Genomic DNA, 22,020 nt, shown 5'->3' with positions numbered 1-22,020 from the left:
TACTGAGAATATCAATGTTTTTGAACAGAACAAACAAAATATGTCTAAAGGTCAGTGTGACCCAATTGGAAATGTTCTCTAGCTGTGCTCCACCAGCTTTTAAAATAAAATTAATCTTTGTGCAATTTTTGCCAGGGGTAAGGTAGGCAGAAAGGAGGAATGGACTGCCCGTGATTGATGCTGACTGTATGCTATACTGTACGGAGGGGGAATGTACTTGGATACCATGGACGGGGGCACTGTATAAGGACCTGAATCCAGCGTAATACAACAGCTTCTAGAAAATGGCTATCCAAAGCACTTGGCCGAGTACTCAAAGCAGCAGCTAAAAATCCATGTCATGAATTCAGGCTGCCTGCAAAGCTTTATCTTCATGAAAAGGGGGCTTGGAACTTATCTGTACGATGAATTTGCTCCTTGCCTTGTATGAAGTTGCTACACAAGGAGCCCCCATGGCATAAAAGAGAGCGAATGACTGTGAAGCAGTCTGTGTGTGCAGCCGTCGAGTTCAGACTTCTCACTAGCACCAGGTCTTATATTGCTGGCATTTGTTAGTCTCTTCCACGTGGTCTCAGGCTTATGTCTCTTTGGAGACTGAGGAGGGTGCTGAGGGCTGGAACTTAATGCCAGCTGTTGGGTGCTGCTGCAAGTTCAAGTTGCTTCCTGATTTCCATGTATAAGGAGTAACAGCCACTCCAGGCTACTAAATGCCACCATTTTAGCTTGAGTGGCCTTGCCCACCTTTTGCACCAGCTAATTATGGGCTTTTATCACAGGGAGGGCATACTGCAGCTACAATACTGCCTTTGTGTAGGAGGTGGCGCATGCTGGGAGAAGGAATGAGCCTTACAAGGACAGGCCACAACTGCAGTCTTTACACTAGGGAAGCACACAGACTGACTGGGATCCTTTCATCTGCGAGAGATGGTGGATAGTGCAGCCTATCGTGTAGATGGTTTGCATGTCTCGTGTCTGAATAGTCCGATCTGAGTTTTGCATGATCTGTGGCAGTGGTTGCAACTGCACGTCATGATTGGGTGGTTGGGAGCTGCTTGCTTCCTGTGGGCTCTTTTCTCTTTAAGCTGTTGGAGCCAATTCCTGTCGTGGACTTTAATGCCCTGGTGGAGACGGTGACACCACTTGTTCTGATCACTTGCCAAGGTTTCCCATTGGTCAGGATCAATTCCAGATGCCCTCATATCTCACTTGCAAGCATCTTTGTACTGAAGCTTGGGATGTCATGTTGTTTTTGTTCCCTCCAAATAGCTCCCTGTATAGCATGTCCTTGGGCAACCTGCTCAGATGGCTTAGCCAGTACAGTAGTCTCCATTTGAGTAGGTCTGTCACACTTGGTAAATTTGCACTTGGAAGCACTTCTGCATTGGTAACTTTATCTTGCCATTTGATGTTGAGTATGCAGCATAAAGAGCATAGGTGGAAGCAGGTTATGCATACGTTGTCCATGTTTCCACCACCATACATGAGACTGCTGAGTATGCAAGCTTTGTACACTAGCATTTTGGTCTTGATGGTAAGCTTTGAGTTGTTCCATGCTGTTTTAATTAGTCTGCTGAAGGTGATGGCAGCCTTTCTGATGTGAACATTAAGTTCTTCATCCAGTGAGAGGCTGGTGGTCACTGTGGCGCCTAGGTAGCTGAACTTCTGGCTGGTTCTCGTTAACAGTGATTGATGGATCTTGTGGAACTCCCTGTCCCAACACAACTGTTTTCTTTATGCTGATGGTGACAGCAAATGCCTGGCAAGCTCTTAGAGGTGATCCATGAGTTCTTGTAGTAGGTCTTTGTTGTGGGCTATAAGGGAAGTGAATAGAAGCTACCTGATAAGCACCTTTTAATTTTAGTCTTTACCTTAAGTCATGACAGGTTGAAGAGTTTCCCATCTGATCTTGTGTGAAGGTATATTCCACCTTTCATGTCTTCAAGCGAGTAGTTCAGGAGCAGTGAGAAGAAGATTACAAAGAGTGTAGGGGCAAGAATGCATCCTTGCTTCCCTCTGTTTCTCATCTCAAAGCTGTCTGAAGTGGACTCAAACTGAACAGTAGCTTTCATGTTGTTGTGGAAGGAACGTATAAGACTTAACAGGATTGGTGAGCATCTTATCTTTTCCAGGACTGCAAACAGACTTGCTTTGCTGATGGTATCAAATGTTTTTGTTAGATCCATAAAGGTGATGCACAGTGGTCAGTTTTGCTCTCTGCACTTTTTTTGAAGTTGCTGCAGGGAAAATATCATGTCTATGGTTTATCTTCCAGCCCTGAATCCACATTGAGATTCATGGTAAATATGTCTCACCAGCTGTTTTGGATGCACCAAGATGATTCTTGTGAAAGCTTTTCCTGCTGTACTAAGTTGTAAGATACCTCTGTAGTTACTGCAGTCACTCTTATCTCCTTTATTTTTATACAGCGTGACGATGTTTGCATGACGCATGTCTTGGGGTACCTCACCCTCTTTCCAGCTTTTGAGTAGCAGTTGATGAAATAGGCTTCCTTTCCTGAACTTGAGAATTTCCACTGGGATGCCATCTTTTCCAGAAGTCTTGCCACTCGATAATAAATCACTGGCATTACTTAACTCTTCTATAGTGGGCTCCACATCTAACTCTAGCATGACCTGTTGAGTTGGCAGGTCTAGTGATTCGCTGGTAATGTTTCTTTCTTGTAAGTATAGCTCTGAGTAGTGTTCAGCCCAAAGAGACATCTGCTTGTTTATATCTGTAATGGCTTCGCCATTGCACAACTTGAGAGGAGCAACTTTGTTGACAGCAGGCCCTAGAGCTTTCTTCAGACCATTGCACACGACTTTTAGTTTCCTGTGTCTGAGGCTGTCTGCATCTCATCACAGAGTTTAGTTTAGTACTGATTTGCACAGTGTCTGGTTGCTCTCTGTACCTCATTTTTTGCTTGCTGAAGTCTTGCTTTGGTGCTCTCAGTTGGCTTCTTGCTGTGTTCCAGATAGGCTGTATTCTTGATGTTGACAAGAGGTAATAGTTCTGCATTTTCCTCAAACAGTTCATATCAAATGGCCTCTTTTCCCCAAACATAGCTTTAGCTGTTTCATGGATTGCAGTTCTTAAACCTTCCCAAATTTCCTCTGTGTTCTTTTATACTGACTTCCCAAACATGCCGAGTTTGAAAGCTTTCACAAACTGTTAGCACTTCCTCTGATTCTTGGCGTTAGTGGTATTGATTCTGGACTTGCTCCTAGGTTTTGCTCCATGTAGTTTCTTTGTTAATGATCAAGGAGTGGACGGTGTCACAATTGGCACTGTGGAATGTGCGGGTCATCTGCACTGAAGGTAAATCTCTCCTCCTCACAATAACAAGGTCTAATTGGTGCTAGTGACCTGATTGTGGATGTTGCCACGACACTGGTGATTTTTTCCAGCAAGATATGAATTGGTAATGCACAGTTGCTTTTGGGCACAGAATTCAAGAAATCATTGGCCATTTTCATTTATCTTGCCAATGCTAAACACCTTGGCAATCTGGCCATGAGTTGTTGCCTGTGCTGACTCTTGCATTAAAATCTCCAAGGAGGAACAATTGCTTGGTTGATGGTATTCCTTTGACAACTTGGTGCAGTGTCATAAAATGTATCCTTCTCCTAAAGGGTGGAGTTGAGTGTTGGTGCATAAGCGCTGATGATGTTCACAAAGCTGATGATTGTCTGAAGTCTAAGTTGGATGATGCGTTCTGATTCTCTAGTGGGTGTTTCTATAAGCTTTACCACCTCGTTGCTCACAGTGAAGCTGATGCTGTACAGACTATTTTCTTTTGTAGTTTTACCTTTCTAAAAGAAGGTATAATTGGCCTCTTGGATAGAACCAGCATCTGCAAGTCTTGTTTCCTGGAGCACTGCAATGTCAACACTGAGTTTGCACAGCTTGCGGTCAATCAAGACTGACTTCTGTATGCTGCTTATCTACTGTAGGTCATCATAGTCTGTCGGGCCTAGACACATGATCTTGATGTTCCGGCTTCCAAGCCAGAAGGTTCTTGATTTCTTGTTTTTGCCAGGTGCAAGTTTTTTGTCTGCTTTTAGGCTCTTGGCCTAGTCCGATGTATCCAATGAGGCAGACAGACTGTGGCGGGTCAGCACCTAACTGTCCAGTGGCTGCCTGGCATTATGGCGGGCGGTAGCTGACCAGTGGAATGCGACAATTCCTTATGCTCGAAGGTGACCCGTGAAGCCCTGCTCTATGCCAATCAGGTGAAAGCTTATAACCCGTAACTGCCACCTTCTGTATTGTGTCCATTCTGCCAGCAAGGATATGTCCTCTCCACGTGCTGTGGCTGCAATAGCCTGGGCAGTTGATTTGGAGACGCTGCTTTGCCCATGTATCAGTGCCTCCCTCTTGGCTATATTGGTTTGGTTCAAAGGAAAGGTGGGAGTTGATATGTTTGGAACTAGCTACGCTGCAGGAGTTGCCAGTGCAGAGGAGGTCTTCCATCTGCCTGCCTTTTGGGGCTCCACTCCTAGATTGGTTGCCAGCCACGGCCGAAGAGCTCAATCTGCTCTGTGTGGATGCCGATGGCAACATTACCGAGTGATTATGCTCATCTACCTTTTGATGGCATTTCCTCCATCAAGGGTTCCACTACCTTCCTTAGGCGCTCATCCACCTGAAGCTGTTAGTGCTTCCACAGGTTGCCAGGTTAATTAACCACCACCCAGCACTTGGCATTGAGTAGTACAGGTTTACTGCTTATGGTCATAACGGTAGCAGGTTTTCAATCCAGACCTGACCCCAGACTACCTTCCTTCTGCTCTAAGAGATGCAAACCAGTCCAGAATGGGGGCAGAAGAGGCAGGGCACAGTCCTCTTCTTCCTGTACTAGCTAGAAGGGTCTGGCTGAGTGTCCTCAGACACTGTATAGTAAGGGCTTTCCCTGCACTCTATGGCATTCCCAGAGGTCTCCAATGGAGCCGATGGACTCCTCCAAGGGCCTGATTCCACCCCATCCCCAGACAGGGCCCACCCGCAGATTACCCAAACTGTGGCAAAAGGTATAATAGCCGCTACTCCTGCAAGACCAATCTACAACTGTGGAAGCACTCTATGTTCCTCTGTCCTCCTTGGGAAGAAGGCACATTCATACCCTTCTCTAATGTGGCTGTGGCTTTTAAAGCCTCAGCAGAGCCATGTGTAATGAAGACTGGTAACAGCTTTTCCATAACCACAATACCTTTTACTTGCTCCAAGTGATGTGTTTCAATTTACCACAGATCACTTCTTTTAAGTTAGTAAGACTAATGTAACTTGGCAAATAGGCAATTAATACTTGCAATTAATAGTCTACATCACTTTAGTGGGAAGTAATCTGACAAGTAACTTAACTAATGTTTAAGCCTATGTAGACAAGCTAGCAGGTTCCTGTTTTACTGCACCGACATAGAGAAAGTTGTCTTTCATAAACTGAAGCAAAAATTAAGACCCTTGATTAATGCCATTTTGTTGACAATTGGCATTCCAGAGCAAACCCATTCAATTTTGTTCTTTTCAACTTCATGTAATTTAGAACAAATTTGACCAGTTTATCTCAGAAGCAAAATTGAAACAATCATTAAAACCAACCATGGAAATGCATGCCATCAGCTACTGTAATATCTTCCCATTAGCTTTTTTGTTGCAAAATGCATGAAAGATTATATTTTTGATAAGGAGGCTGGCAAATAAACTCTCATTCAGTAATAATATTGTGGCGAAAGTCAAATAATTGATGATGATGGTGTCAGCCCTCAAAACAAAACGTGCTGTACATTTGGTTTAGTCTGTTCTGGGATTTTCTCTGTGTTGTCACACAGCCATCAAAATAGGATGCCTCAATCCTGCCTTATCTACTCATTTAATTAATCTGTCAGGAGAGGGAGGAGCTTGTTTCTTAGAATCTAAGGAAAGCGTAAGAAGCCCTGGTAGCCTGTTGTTCTCTGTTCTTCCTACCCCTTTTAATGTCACGTACTGGCTAGATTGATCCAGCCTACACTCAGCTATCCAGAGTCTGTCCCCCTTGCCTCTTCCCCCATGCTGGGTTATGCTTAGGCTGTGATTCTGCTGTGATACAGAGAACAAGGCTATCTTGCACTTCTTCTTAATACAAGGAAGGGGGCAGAAGGGGGAAAGAAAGGAAAGCACTTTTGGGCATCTACTTTTTTGCCCACCTCTCTCACTACCTGTTGTGTGGAGTGGGCAACAGGCCCCACGGTAAGGAATGAGCTGCTCTAAGTGGGCAGTAACTTATTCCTCCTCCCCAGGGCCATGTGAAAGCAGAAAAGGAGCTGTGACTTGCCAAATCACAATTCTGTGACTGTTCCTTGACCGGTTCTACTTCGCCCTGGCAGACCACATTTACAGTTGACCACGTGTAGATAAAATATATGAGGATGTTACAGAAATTAACAGCAATTTTGAAATAAAACCACTCGGTGTGCAATGCAGTTTGTGGACCACGTCACTTCTCTAGATAGTCATGAATGACGGGGTCATTCGACAAAGCTGCTGTCAGTGTTCCTGCTGCTGTACAGTTTCCCACCCTGTCACAGACCTACAACACAGGCAGCTGTTTTACCCGTAGTTTCTGAAACGTGCGTGTAGATCAAAATGAATATGACGCATGTTAATGAAATAACACCGTCACCTTTAACAAATACTCTTAGCCCTTGCTCTTACTGTTCTGTGCCATGGTGGTTAGCAAACTGAGGGGCCTGTAGGTCTGGAGAGGTGATCCACTTCTACACCCCCTAAAGCAAACACAGCTGAGTTTGATCTTTACTCACATTGGTTAAAGGTACAGTGCTTCTGTCAACCTGTACCGAACCCCGCTCCTCCCTTTGCTTAGGTTTGTTCTTTTAAAGCAGTGGCATGTGTACACAACAGTACCAGATTTTACTTACCTATGCCTTGTATCTCTGTTCCTAATGTGACAGTTCAGGAGCCAGAAAAAAAGCAAAACAACACACATCAGTTGGCAACATTGACCAAAACCCACAACAACCACCTCTGCCTACGAGACACACACACACACACATACACACACACCAGACTTATTCACTTTGTACAGCCCACCAATGCACCATGTAGGAATCAAGGAAAGCAGTCGAGTCATTCAGCATCCCACCACCACTTTATCCATCATTTCTCTCACTCCAATTTAGTTGTTTCTTTTCCACTGCCCACAGCTCACAGACAATCCATGCGCAGCCTTAGCTCTAATCATGCTAGTTGGAAGTCCAGCCATGTATTTGGATATGCAGTAAAGGCTTGGTGGGGTATAAATTACATGGGACATGGTGCCCTGGTGTAGTTTGGTACTTGAAATGAGTAAAGGCTTAATCCTGAAAAAGTGAGTGGTCCCACTGATTCCAGTACAGATTAGTGGCTTTTCAGAGAAAGGAACTCTAGTGGAGATAAGAGTGTGCAAGTAGCACAGTATGTAAATAGCAACTGTGAGAAAAGCTTTACTGTAATATTTTGGGGGCCAGGGCTATTTTGTACCTCCCAAGAGTAAAACTGGGCGCAGTGTCAATGGCAAGGGCAGGTGTATCGAGTACAGTGGCGCACAGTCTTACAGCGTCGTGGGCCAAATGAACAATGTGGGGTCTGTCTGCGGGTGCAATCCAGCATACCAAATCTGGCCATGTACCAGCCTGATCCTGCATGCTGGCCCAACCCCACACTTGTGTGATCTAGAGCACAGGGCCATGTTATCCTGCCAGTGGGGCTTTCTATGGGTCAGGAAATTTGACAGCAGAGGAACGGCTATTAGCCCATGGGGATCCCTGTTACTGCTGGATGACATGACTTCACAGACTGGAGATTGAGCACCACTGGTATAGCAGGGTAGGTATAGGACAGTAGCCTTTTGGTGGCAGAACACCCCCTGGATCGAGAGATTTTTGTTTTGAATGCCTGTGACCTGCATATGTCTTAAGATCCACCCAGCTGTAGTTTGCTGGGTTTCTAAGAAAGGCCTGGGAAACAGTTTAGCTGGATCTGCATACTTTTGCACTCAATCTGCCCTCAACAGTAAGCACCAATGCTCTGTGAGCTCTGACCATATTTGAGTCTGTTACTCTGTTCAGCTCTTTCATCTTAGGTAGTTAAATTGATTTAAAGCAAAAAAATGCTTTAAAATCTTATTCTACCTTGATAAATGTATGTGAAAAATATATGGGGGGAGAGGATTAAGCGTGTTCAGTTTACACCTTTTTAACCAATTACATAATTAGGAAGATGTAACATAAGCACCCCTGCCTCACTTAACTGATCGCCTTAAAGCAATCTTAAGGTTTCGGATATATATGTTGTCTGACATTAAATAAGAAAGACGCATCTTTTCTGGGCAGCTAAATTTGGCTGATCCCTCAGGCCACTTAAAAATATTTCATTGAATTTCTCATAGCAGTATCATATTCATGATAATAAATCTGACCACCAACCAATCAATGAAATCAATGATTTCTTACCGTAGTTCTAAAATGCTAATGGAATTTCCTGAGGGAAATATCCGTCTGACAAAATTGAAGTCTCCAATATATATACTGCCATCAGGGCCACAAGCCATAGCAACTGGGGCAAAGAGTTTGTTGTTGAGAGCAAGACCATTGCAACTGGAGCAAGAGACACTTCTTTGGTGTCCGCTACCCATGACAGTTGAGATAACGGGGGGCTGTTGGGAAATGAACATGTTCTCACCGTTTCCTTTGTGTACAATGCCTAGATGGGAGAAAAGAGAAGGTTGAAGACAGAAAGGAGTCATAATAAAAAAGCAAATAAATTAATTTTGCTCAGTTTTTGTGCTCAGCTCTGTTTTGCTTTCATTATCCCACAGAAACATCAGCAGAGCTGGCAACGAGAAGACTTGTTCTACCTACACATTCTGAAAACAGGGGTGTAAGTTCCTGGCTTGTTATAATGCTGAAATGAAAATCATCTGGCAGGGAAAAATGCAGCAGTTACAGCATTCTTTAACTTACTTGTGTATTTTGCAGTGCTGTTGAAAAGCTCTTTATTGAAAAGGAGAAGTATGATCAGTTCTGTTAAAGAGTTAAGGAAAAGATCGTAAGAGCCGACTTCCAATTCTAAACAGCCCCTGCTCTCAGCTCAACGATCGTCCTGTTTGGGTAGTGGTTAGTGACTATTTTAAGGTCTGCGATCATGATGAGAGCGCATGGTTAGTTAACACTCTAACAAATTGACTGTTAATTGCAGCGGTATCTAATTTCTTGGGGATTACTATTTAAATATTCATTTTATTCATAAATTTTTATTAGCCAGCACTGGAATTTCTTAGACACTTTGAATATTTAATTAAGGGAGATTAATAGCAGGACTACTCTGCATTTTTCAGAAAAGGGCATTGAACTGCAGTGTACAATCAATATTCAAAGGCAAGCTGCTGATAATGTATAAAAATGGTGGTGGCTGCAGTACAGCTGAGTTAAGAAAAGAAGAGGAATTCTGATCAGCAATGGAATTTCTTACCAATGAAAATACAATATGCTCCGCCATAAAACAGAAAACAGCTTTTCAACTTGTCAGTATTTCAGCACTGAGCAGTAGGACATATTCAAAAATCTTTCCGATTATTAGGTTGGTAATATCAGATCTTGTACTAACATCTATTTTCTCAGGTAGATATCCTTTTTTTTATATAACCACATAGCAATACAGTTAACAATTACCCTCAAAAATGACATGTTATTACTATACTCATGGCAATTTTAAAACTGAAGAGAGGTATTCTACAGAAGTCTTCCAAGACCACAAGTTCCAAATCCCTTGTTTCTATTAGAAAGCCCAGCACTGTACCAAATAAGAAGTGTGATTAAGGAAATAAAACACAGGCGAATACAGTTTTTGATTACATTGACAAGTGATAGCTGTGCTTCGTAGGAGACACCGTGCCACTGGCATTTTAACATCCCAGGTTAAAGCCAGAACAATTAAAGACATGCGTAAAACCCCTTTGTACTGCACCGTGTTCAGCTTTTGAAAAAACCACCGGGCTGAAAGGTTCCTTTGTTGCTATTGTCACAAGAATATATGTTTCATCCAAGTAAGCATAATTCCATTCCATGATACCACAGCATTCAATCTTGCTCCAGCTATTAACAACACTTTCTCGGCAGTATAACTTTAGGAAATGCGTTGCTCTTGTTACAGCTTCCTACCACCTCACACCACCGCAATCAATCTACTCGCTATGTAAAATGAACCACAGACACAACTCATCCATTGCCCTGAGTCTGAACTGAATACCAGTCTAACATTGATGTAACTCCATCCACTTCATAATTTAAACAGCATAGGAAATTATGCATTAAGAGACACAGGGTGTGTCTACATGTGTGCATTTACTGCACAGTAACCAAAATTAATGTGCAGTATGGGTGTGCACGTCTACACGTGCACACCCATACTGCGCAGTAAATATGGTGACTTACGCTTACTTGAATGTAAATTTGATAACGTCCTATTGTTCAATAATGATGTGAGTGTGAACTGACTTGGATCTAACCTTAGTCCCAAGTCAGTCCATGTGCAGCGTTAATGCGATTTAACACCTGCACGTGTTGATGCTGGCCTATTCCTGCTTACTGTGCAGTAAACTTAAGCTGCTGTAAATGCACATGTAGACATGCCCACATTCAACTGCTTTAGAGTCTCCTTAAATGTTGACACAGTTGCAACTGTAGCAATCCTATAGCCCTTGTTTAGAAGTTACTTTGCAGTTTTTTTAAAGAAGTTTGAAATGGAAATTCCCCTTGGAGCCTAGTGGGTGGCACCTTATACAGCTTTCAAAGAGGAAACTTTTCAAATTTATTTATGAACAACAGGGGACAGGATATGTATTTCCCTTTGGAGTTTATACTCAGCATAGAAGAGGACCTTGGAAATATACCAACATAATCAATAGAAATTTCTTTCTTTCCCCCACCCTGTAAAACCATTTCCCTGACAGGAGATGTTGGCCTTTGTCTGAGGCTCACTATGTAAAGACACTCTCTCATCTGTCTCATATAAACACCAATATATAATTAGGACTCCAGAGAGTTTGTCTGGCTTTTAAAAAATTTAAGCATGTGCTTAGTTTTAAGCATGTGAGTAGTCTCTTTGATTTCAATCAGTATGTATGCTGGATCGGGGCCAGAGCTACTGCATCTGTAACTTCAAAGAATAAAGTTCCTTTAACATGGAAAAAGAAAACTTTCCATATACTTGCCCATCTAAAGAATAATCCACTTCAAAGGAAATACTGGTTAATGGGGCATTCATCCGTATTCATGAGCTAGCTGGACAGTTCAACGGTACTTTATGCATTCAGGAGCTAATATGCAGGTATGTGTGTTCTCTAAAAGTGAAAGCCAGATTGGCCTCTTAGGTACTTCCAGCTCAGGCTTCAATATCCTTAAATATTAGACACCTGGCTCCAGGGAGTAATTCAAAGAAATGGAATTAACCACCTTGATTCCCTATACAGTCACTGGAGGAAATGAAGTATCTCTGAGGTGCAATTCAGAGACCAGACATTGACTAGGGAATAGGAAATGCTGAGCATGTGTCAGAACTTTCATCCTTCCTGGAAGTCAGGGCTGCAAGTAAAATGCTTCTATCCACAGGATCCAGAACCTTCTGAGAAGACACCTAATGATAGTGATATCTACCCTCCCTGTAATAACCTAGTGCTTACAGCACCTCAGTCAGGATGCAGGAGACTTAGGTTGCATATACACTTTCAAATAATCTGGGAGAATTCTCTCAGGTTTGTTCTCTTGGTAGAAAAACTTACCCAGAGCTGCATGTGCAGGCAGTTGAATGCTGAGGCCCTGAAGAATGGAGAACTTGCAATGCTGACACTGTGCAGCTGGGGGAAGGGGAGCAGGGGCTGTGAATTTCTACTCAGCATGCTCTGCAGGCTCCCTTAGTCTGCTTGGTGGCAGGTGGCAGCAGTGAATAGGGCAGCCCTGATTGGCTGACCCAGACTTCCCATGGTCAGCCTGCGTTTCTCTCCAGCACAGTGTAGGGACTGTGAAGGGATCATGCTCTGGAGCAGTGGAGGCCAATGAGTGACTCACTGTCTCCTGAGGCATGGAGATGGATGCTGAAGGACCTTATTCTTTTCTGAGAGAAGCTACAGCACATACAGATATTTAATTCTAGTTGTTCCCAGGTTATTTTTCTCCTGCAGCAGCCATTTTTACTTTGGGAGAAAAAGCCTGAACATCTGTACACTTATGATTTATCCTGGGAGAGCAGCAGCTATAGGTTATAGGACAGTCTGGCTGGGAACAACCTATATTACTTAAGTGGGGCCACTTTGTAGATATAGAGTCTGACTCCTTGGCTTCAAGAGTAGAATGCTTAGCTGTCAGAGGGGGAGACTACCTACATGCCCTACACTGCTCATGCATTTTCTCTTAGGCACAGAAATAACCATAAGAACAGGAAGGAACAGCAGAAAGTCTGCTGGGGGAGAAGACTTTATTGATGGAAATTGACTGTAAACTCCGTATCACAATATAACTGATTAAACTAATGTTAGGGTAAAATGAAAGTTAACAAAAACCATTCAAAATAAAGAATAGAAAAACTTTACATTTGAATTGTGTTCCTGATGTTATTCCTACAGTTGATCCAGTGGCAGCATTTCAAAAAGGAAGTAAATCTATGGCCTCTGAAAATAATTGCAAGAAATTCATATTTGAGAAAGCTGTTCTATCATCATGCTTTCAGCTTCTCTCAAACTGGCCCAGAACATAAACCTCAAATTTATTTTTTCTGTCTTTAGGCTTGACTCACAACCTTACCCTTACTTACATGTCTGGGTTGCATAGCTGAAATTGAAGAGATTTTCTTAACCTTTTGGCTAAGGCTAAGTAGTAGTCTATTATTTATTCTTGACCTTTTGGTAATGGAGTTGAATATCTGATTTATCATTTATTTGTGGGGCTATTTTCTACTAAGTTAGATGGATAATTAGTATGTTTAATTATTTTTCCGTCTTGGACTCCTCAAGCATTTGTTCTTACTTTAGAGTGCTATGGGCCCACTCTAAAGCTCACTGAAGTCAATGGGACACTTCAGTGATTTCACTTGGTTTTAGATCATGTCTTATAACCCCAGTTCAAGGAGGCACCTATGTATATGCCTAACTTTAAACATATGAGTAGACAAATTAACTTCAAGGAACAACATGTACTCTATGCCTCCCACGACTGGAAACTTGGAAAGGGAAAGGTGAATAACAGTTTACCCTGATTTAAATCTTAATCTTTCCCAGTTTGTGCCTGTATGTTAGGTGGGAATGTTAGATAACAAATACTTAAAGACTGCATTAAATTAAAATGCCTTCTTAAGTGTGTTAGATGGATATTTATTCACTCTACTTACATGAAAATATTAAGTGCTTGCTTATATTTGTTTTAAAAGGCAGGATGAATAAGCTGAACAGGACTCTTATAATACTTAAGTGTTCTTAGCAAGCAATGTAGCTAAACTCTAGGTTGCTGCTCTGTTGTGAGGCCCCTTTAAGACAATGGTGGTATGCAAAATAGAGAGAGACAGAAAAATGTTACTTTCAATTTCCATGATAAGGAACCACTGGTCTATTTCAGGAAATGTTTTAAGCAGTAAACACGGTCAAAGCAGGAATGGATTGAAAGGGAAATACATGTATGAGCCAATGTGTGCATAAAGACCCAATGGAAATAAGGGGACAAAACAAAGCCCCTGAGAAGAGGCGCAATACAGTAATGCAGGATCCTCTTGAGCTGATTGGTATTCGATTCTGGTCCACTTGATCACTAATGTAACTAAAAGTGAGAACGTATTATCCTACAGTCCTATTAAAGAAAGCTGCTTCAATTAATTAAACTTTCAAAATGGCTTTGGTCTGTGTCCTTCCCCCAGCTGGGAGAGGAAGACTCCTTTCCCCAGGGAAAACATAGGTATAAGAGTTAGTGAAAGTCAAAATTTGTACTCAGTCAAATCACAAGGGTTTCTCAGGGATAGTATTAACAGGAATATTTAGAAGAGGCTGCATCCTTTTGAAGTAAGTATAGCATGAAAATTCAGGTGCATTAAACTGGGCCTCCACACGCATCTGAATGTGTGCCTGTCGGCAGTAAATCTGCTCCTGACAGGAGTTCAGTTTAGGGCTGCTCTGTTCTCCCCCCCTGCAGCAGCCAGGGGGAGTTCCAGGCTCCCCTGGGTGCCAGCCTCAGACTTACAGGGGGCACAGGGGCTTGTCCTGATTTTCGTGGGGCAGGGGAGAGCTGCCTGGGGTGCCAGACAGTTGCCTCCTAGCCACATGGAGATGGGGACACTCCCTCCCAGCCACATGGAGGTCGGGACCTGTCCTGCTCTCCATGTGTCTGGGAGAGAGCTGTCCCAGCTTGGTGGGATGGGGTAGAGGCTATCCACAGGGCAAGGGAGAACCGTCTGGGCAGCTGCCTTCCAGCCACGTGGAGACTGGGACCCATGCTGATCTCCATGTGGCTGGGAGGCACCATCCCACCGAGCCTGGGCAGCTCTCCCCACCCCCTGTGGCCCTCTGCACTTTGCTCCCGGTCAGTGTCTACACATTCACTTTGGCATATTAGTTTAATGCACTGATTTCTAGTACCTTTACCTACAGGTACTAGAAAATGGCACATTAGACTAATCTACTATGCAGTAACTGCTGTGTATGTACAGATACTGATGCTTCACTGTGCATTTGATAAAAGCATCTCACGTAGATACATCCACTGTGTAGCCTAGAGATACCTCCAGCTTTAAATGATCTAGCTTGGATATTGGAAGGAATCTAGCCACAGCAGAAGCTTGAAGCAGCCTGTGTGCTGCAGCTAGGACTGCCTAAGCTAGCCTGTTTAAAGCTAGCTTGGGTGCCTGCAATCTGAAGTATAGCCAGTTGTCTTATACTGTCTTAGGGAGCTGCTGCTAGAAGAATTTATCATCACATACTCTGTGCTTGTTGCTGAAAGGCATAATTTAGCCCCAAATGTTTAGCCCTTGGGTCCTATCTTGACATTTACAAAGCCTTTTAGAAACATTTTAGTGTGAAAAACAATGGGAATCATTACAATCGGTATGAAGCCTGCACATCCATATAAATTGGTGTTTTTGCCAATAACTGAGTCTTGAAATTAAGCTATGTCAGTGGCAAATTGGCACTAAAAAGTAGACTGTGTGGCTCACAGTTGGGGGCTGGGCTGCCTGAGGTCAGATTCCTCTTTGTGTTAAATGTCAATAGCTGGCATTTAAGAAAGACAATCTATACTAACCAATAATGTGGGGCTGAAAGACCCGCTGTTCAAAATGTCAAACTATTTCAAATCAAAACAAAAATCTGGATAATTTACAAACTAAATCTGACCTTTTGTATATGGAATATTTATCCTGTACTCATATGCTGGACAACAGAATTTGTAAAAGAACTTGACAGCTTTATATCAGTGCAGGAATCTGGGTAACAGTTGTTTGCAGGTGGAAATAGATTTTAGTGGAGAGAATCTCAGCTGATTTAAACTTGGGGAGCTAAGTTGAAGTTAACAGTGTGCAAACTTATGCTTACTTACGGATCTGACACCAGGTTTTTCACCATTTTTTTCCTGCATCTCCATTATCTGCCTATCTACATACCTATATATTCCAGCTGCTGAAATTTACTATAACATGCATTCACTTCATAATTTAAATGCGCTGAGGGTCTGTCTACATGGTCTAATGGCAATGCCTTTAAGTACGTGGTGGGTGACAGTACCAATTCCATTACCTCTGAATGCCAGATGGACACAGCTACTGTGCTTCCAGCTTAGGGGACAGCCAGTGTGGAGGACTGTGGGTGGCATATCTAATGGTGCCAACGCTAAGTATGGCAAGTTCACTGTCCAGATTTATCCCATGGGTTCCTATTTATAGCTACTGGGGGGAGGGGGGATAAGAACAAAATGTTAACAACCTGAAAACAGACTAATGCCTTGAGAAATTTTAAGCAGAAATCACATTAGGGAAATAAAATGATTCAGCGGGTTGTTTTGCTTAGCACTGGTGAATGCTGCTGGACTTCCAGCCTGAACTGTAACCTAGCCAAAGGACAACGTATGGGCAGGTATGTAAGCTTCTACACAGCCTCTGAAATATACTTTAGAAACACCACATCTAGATGCAAGTAGCTGGTTTGGTTTTCCTAACCGTTAGATTCTCCGCTTCCCTGATGTGACTGCCAATAAAGGTGCCAGATGAAGCCAGTTTTGTGGTGAGTACATCCAATGAGATGATGATGTGTTGTAAAATTGTTTCATGTAGACCAACAAACTACAACAACGGCCAACTCCCACTTCCAATATTGGATTCAAACCAAGAGCTTATCACAGAATATTAGAAAAGCAGGGCTGGAAGGGTACTACAGGAAATCATCTAGTCTCCCAAAAAAGACATGGCCTACGAGGGGATTGAACCCTTGAGCTTAGCATTAGGAACAGCATACTTTAATTAACGGAGCCAACCAAGCCTTCCTGTGCAAATATACTCTACTCATTTAGCTAATTTTAGTATCTTAATGCTTTTATGTCTTTCAGCTGGGGTCCAGTGTACGGTTCCTTCATAAAGGGAATTGACCATTCCTATTAGATCAATATATTAACAACGAGCACCTAATTCCTCATTGTTATTCTGCCAACACACTCCTCTCCAAATGTCTGATCAGTAAAGAAGGAACTTACCGCTTTGTGGATTCAATATATGGTGTTTGTTTATGGCCCAGCCTCCCAGATTCGAAGCATCCATCTCAAAACCCTGAAGGATTACTGTCCTTTTTTCCCACAGAATAAAATCAGGGCATGTTTCATATTCATATCCTACTGACACTGAAAACAAATCATTAATGAAATGTCAGACTATTTTTCTAATTACATACTTTTCTAACAATCTAATTTTCATAGTTACTTATATGTATTTGTACAGCTCAGTTACACATATGCATATACTTTTCTTAGTGTGGATCCAGAATTGTTCAACATCTTTCTTAAATGGCTGAGCTACAGCTTACTGAGGAAAGTGTTGTTCAAGCAAAGGGTTGGGCATTCAAATCCACTAATCTCATGCTTTTCCTTTTTAATACAGGTGATAATATTGGCATTGAGTTGTAATAAATTACCACCTGTTTTCAAGAAACCCAGTGAATCTCAGATGCTCCACTTGAAGGTCTGCTGTGGCATAGCACTCAGAAAAATGAAACTAAGCAGATGTAGTAGCTTACCTGAAAAACTGGAAAACACAACCCAGTTCTTTTTGAGTTTTAATACAAGCAAAAATGCTTTAAAAAATGTTCCGAGTCAACCCAAAATGTTTTTCTTGATTAAAAACAAAGTGTTTTGTTTAGATACTTTCATTTTTTTTTGTTAACTTCTTTTTTTTAAAATCGGGGCAATTTGCAAATGACAATTCTAAATAACAAATGGAAAGGTTTCACTTAGAAAACATCAAAAACCGAAAGTTTCCAGCATTTCCCCAAGTGAAGCATAAGAACATAAACGGTGCCATTCTGGGTTAGAGCAATGGTCTGTCTAGCTCAGTATCCTGCCTCCGAAGTGGCAGTAATAGATGCTTTAGGGATGTCAGAGGATGCATCACAAATAGGGATCCCAGGAATTTGCACTGGCAGTGTGAGGCACGGGGACTTCTTTAATCTTGGAGTGTCCCCTGTGTGTCCCCTGCTGCTATTGTCGGAGAGGCCCTGCTGCTTGCCACCTGCGCCTGATGGCCGGGAGGTGAAAACCACACCGTCAGGTGCAGGCAGCGAGCAGCGAGTGACGGGGCCCCTCCGTCAATCAGCAGTGGGGGGTGTGCGGGGGGAAACTCCAAGATTCAAGAAGCCCCTGTGTCGTGCACCTCTGGAATGAATCCTGGAGATCTGTACCTATGATACATCCTTTGACTTGATGGAGTCAATCCGAACGCCCCAGCGTGCTGCAGTGTCTCGTGTATTCAGCGTCCCCGTGTTTCAAAATGGAGGCAGGGGCGCTTTAACATTAGCTCGTTGAATCAGCTTAAGTTAATTGAAACGCTTCCCCCCAATCCCCAAACACTCTTATATTCTTGAACGCTTGAAACACTTCATTTGAAAAACGTTATGTTTTTACATTTTACAACAATTCCTTCTTTTTTCTTCTAAAGCTCGCTGCTGGAGTTGATCCAAATTCACTATCTGCTTTTGTTTCCCCCAAACTCCACGGTTTTAGTGAAATTATCTGTCAAAATTTTGCCCAGCTCTACTGGGGAAGCATGTGATATGATGGCTTGTTTGTAAGATAAATGTTTTATTCAAATCTAACAGACTGCTCCTCCTACTGTGAGCAGAGCTTCCCCATTAGTTTAGCCAAGAGAAGCCTCTGATTCTCCTGAAGTCCCATTCCCCTGAAACCTGTTAATGTTGTTGTATGTTTAAAACTTTATAGGCCTCAATCATTATACTATGTGCTCTGCAGCTGGCTCCTCTATCCCTTGCAGTCAGAAGAGGCCCCGGGGCTAGAGCAGAGCTGCTGTTATAGAACGGCCTTTTTCTTTATCTGCAAATTCTACCGCAGGACTGATGATTTCTTCCAAAGATTTTGATAGTGGGGTTAGTCATTAAGAGTCAACAACAGAACAAGCTAGAACTTAAAGTACGAGGGAATCAAAAAGCAGGTTGTTAGTATGAAGCAGCGTTGCTGATGACTTGTACCCCATCCTACAGCATCTTCACTTCAGTTAGGCACTCTGCAAGTTCAGCTCTCAGTGAGGCACGCGTATTATCCAACCCACTAAAGATAAGTTTAGCAGATGTCACCCACAATCCTAGTAAATGCATCATTATGGACCCATGGGGCAGAATGGCTTCCGGTGTAGAAGTCAACAGAGATATGATCAATTATACCAGCTAAGAATCTGTACCCACGGCTCTACAGTGGTGCACATCCTCCGATTATGCTATGACGTTGCTGCTGCTCCTTTTTGCCAACACGTGTCATTCCTGAATTCCCAAATGCTCTTGAAAGTTCATAACCCCCTTTCATAACAGTTTCACTGTTGTCTCATCTCATTCCTGTTGTATGCAATAAACTCTTGGTCCTTCCTGTCAGTGAGTAGTACTTGGATGACCCCCTGAACGCACTAACTTTAACTATCCACATGAATGAGCAACATGCCTCAACTCCACTTTATTTCTCAGGAACAGAAAGAATCTCTCCATACTAAATTCTACGCAGAAAGGAGGAATGTATCATCATTTTAAATCCTCTGAGGTCTTCACATTTCACTCCTGAGGCTTCTTACTTAAGGCCGCTTTCAGGGGAAAATAATTATGAAATAGTGAATCGGCCACAAAGACCATTGGAAACAAAGTATCCGTTTTTCTGCCAAATATTCGGATACAAATATTATGATTTCTATCACCATTACCCCATAATGGGTGCATCTACCCATGCAATTAAGGAGGAGCAATAAATTCCAGTGCAGTTTGTGTTGGAGTCAACTGCTCTTGGGCATGTCTACATGTGCACCTGGGGCTGCAGCACTGTGAGCTAGAGCGGAGCAGCCCTGGGCTGGCACGGGGTCTGCAGGGTTAGCCCTAGACTTCCATAGGTGGCATTGGGCAGTGAAAGGTGCTGCCTGGGGCATGAACGTGCTAAAGTGCAGGGCTAGGCAATAAGCAGCCCCTGTACCTTAGCATCCTCATGCCACAACCACCCTGTCACCGTCTACACGTGCGTTTCAGTGCACGCAAGTAGCCCGCTATAAGACAGTATTGTCCCCAACAATACTATCTTGTGGCAGAGTTAATTAATTTACTGGGCCCCAATACTGGCACATATGTAGATGGTGACGCTTTACTGCAGAGCTAATTGGCCATCTCTGCAGTAAAGTGCCTGTATCGAGGCACCCAATAATATAATCTCTAATAATAATAATAATAATATAATCTCTAATAATAAGCATGCCTTGTTTTGGGGGTTCTGCATGTGAAAATCAGGTTACCAATCAGAGAAATTAACTAGCAGGCAGCATCCTGTTTACAAAGTGGCTGAGAGATCATTCCCTGGAACTGGGAACCAGTCGGTGCAAAGTATTTGAAAACTCAGATCCCTGGCAACTACAAAGGCTGCCTCAGAGCTGGTCTCAAAAGGGTGATTAAACAGTGTACCAAGTGCCTACTTCTTTTCCGTAAAATTAAGAAGAATCAAGGTTAAATAGTTTTGGGGGCTGAAATATCCAGAGGCATAACAGGGAATAAGAACATATGCATCCCATAACGGGGTTTACTAGGACCTCAAGTCTAGGTATGCAGCAGTAAGTGGGACTACTTGTCAGCCAACTCCTTTCCCAGGAGGTAGGGAGCAGTTAAAGACAGCCAGGCAACGGCTGCACGTTTTCTCCGCTTGGGGCCTGGAAGAGCTGAGCGACCATGGGGCACCAGCTCTGCTGGCTGTGAATTACTATCACCCAAAAGAAAGACAAAAGTGGGGGTTGAAGCATATTTCTGAATCACAGTGACTCCTGTGGGCCTCCTCCAGGTCACACAGGATCTTGCTCGGGTCTCAGTACAACATCTGGCTATAATTGGAAGATAAAAGTCTCAGTGAATAAGAGCCCCACATGAAGGTGCTGCTCGGTTTTTGCTGAAGGGATTTTATCTGTCTTAGTTATACACCCACCTTCCTATAATATAATATCTAGCTGCTTCACAGTTGTTGTTTTTTTGACTGTATTTGCACTCACAGCCTCTCCCTGACCCTTAGGCGATGTCTGCATTGCATTACCAGGACAGCTGACATTTTGCCTGCAGGCAGGGCTGTATTTGGGCCCATAGTGCAGATGCTGCTCAGCTGGCAGGTGTTTTTTTCTGACAGAGTGGCATCCATACCAGCGGTGTTCCATAAAAAGCTTCATCAGCTATAGGGTCTGATCATTTTATACTCAGGTACCCATGGCAGTTTAACTTTGTAGGATAGACAAAGTCCAAGGGCATCTCTATCCATGATTCATTCCTGGTGTACCACTTTACTTCCAGAGTAAGTGTCCACACATGGGGTGCTTTAGGCACAGCTATTGAGATTTAAATTCACCCCCTATCTTAATCTACCACACCATTCAAATGTAGATAAGTTTTTATAGTTGAATCTCCCACTGTCAGCACCATTATGGTTTTCTCTCATCTTGAGAAAAAAACCCCCTTCTATTGTTATCATTTTTGCTATAAATGTAAGATCAGGAAATTGCCTTAGTGCGAGGGGCCTTGGGAATAAGCAAATGCCACCAGACATTTCTCCAACAAAATTAAATAGTTCCTTCCAAGCATGCAAGTACATTCAGAAAGTCTATTTTTTTTCCAAAAGTGTTTTCTTTTTGGATAAGATACCATAGGAAATGATTATGTGATTGTTGTTGCCAATAATCCTGAAGAAAAATGGAAGTGTTTATAGTGTTTATAATGCTAAAGGCAGATGGTTATATTCCTGAGCTTATAGGACTTCAACCTGCTGCAATTTAATGTAATTAAAATGAAGTCTGAGCAGAATGCATTATTAACTATTGGTAATACACAGACACAGGGAATTATTTTGACAAAATTCACATAATGGATGTAGATAACAGTCCCCGAGTACTCTAGTCTGTCAAATTAAATAAGGCTTTATCGGAATCTAACAAGCTAAGCTAACAATGCACTCAAACATAAAGATTTCTTCTGCTTCTATTTTGTCAGAAGGGTAATTAAAATTAACCTCAAAAGAAATTGGACAAACCTTAATTAAATAAATAAACAGGTGCACACATTTCATTCTATTTTGCATGAAAATTTCTTTGTTGTTATTTATTTAGCATTTTGCAATGGAATATATCATTTATGACGTCTGTAATATAGTTATTTGGTTATTTACTTTGAACTCTGGAAATATATTGGATCATAATTACTGGAAAGTCTTTCAAATGATCCAGAGGGGAACTGGTATATTTAAT

At 42.5% G+C, this 22,020-nt stretch overlaps 1 protein-coding gene across 2 annotated transcripts in view; it reads right to left on the bottom strand.

Moving 5' to 3' along the window:
- TENM1 (teneurin transmembrane protein 1) overlaps positions 1–22,020 on the bottom strand; it is a 490,026-nt gene that overhangs the window by 130,927 nt on the left and 337,079 nt on the right. For both annotated transcript variants that reach the window (XM_019521566.1, XM_019521567.1), the window contains 3 exons: positions 16,749–16,892; positions 8,487–8,736; positions 6,915–6,935 (listed from right to left, as the gene is read on the bottom strand). In XM_019521566.1, coding sequence (XP_019377111.1) covers positions 6,915–6,935; positions 8,487–8,736; positions 16,749–16,892 — 415 coding nt within the window. The remainder of the gene's footprint in view (positions 1–6,914; positions 6,936–8,486; positions 8,737–16,748; positions 16,893–22,020) is intronic.

The sequence above is a fragment of the Gavialis gangeticus genome, unplaced genomic scaffold, assembly GCF_001723915.1.
Source record: "Gavialis gangeticus isolate Ggan-Ray unplaced genomic scaffold, GavGan_comp1, whole genome shotgun sequence".
In the NCBI taxonomy this organism is placed as follows: domain Eukaryota; kingdom Metazoa; phylum Chordata; order Crocodylia; family Gavialidae; genus Gavialis; species Gavialis gangeticus.
Note: the sequence above shows the minus strand (reverse complement) of the source record. Positions and strands in the feature narration are given on the sequence as shown.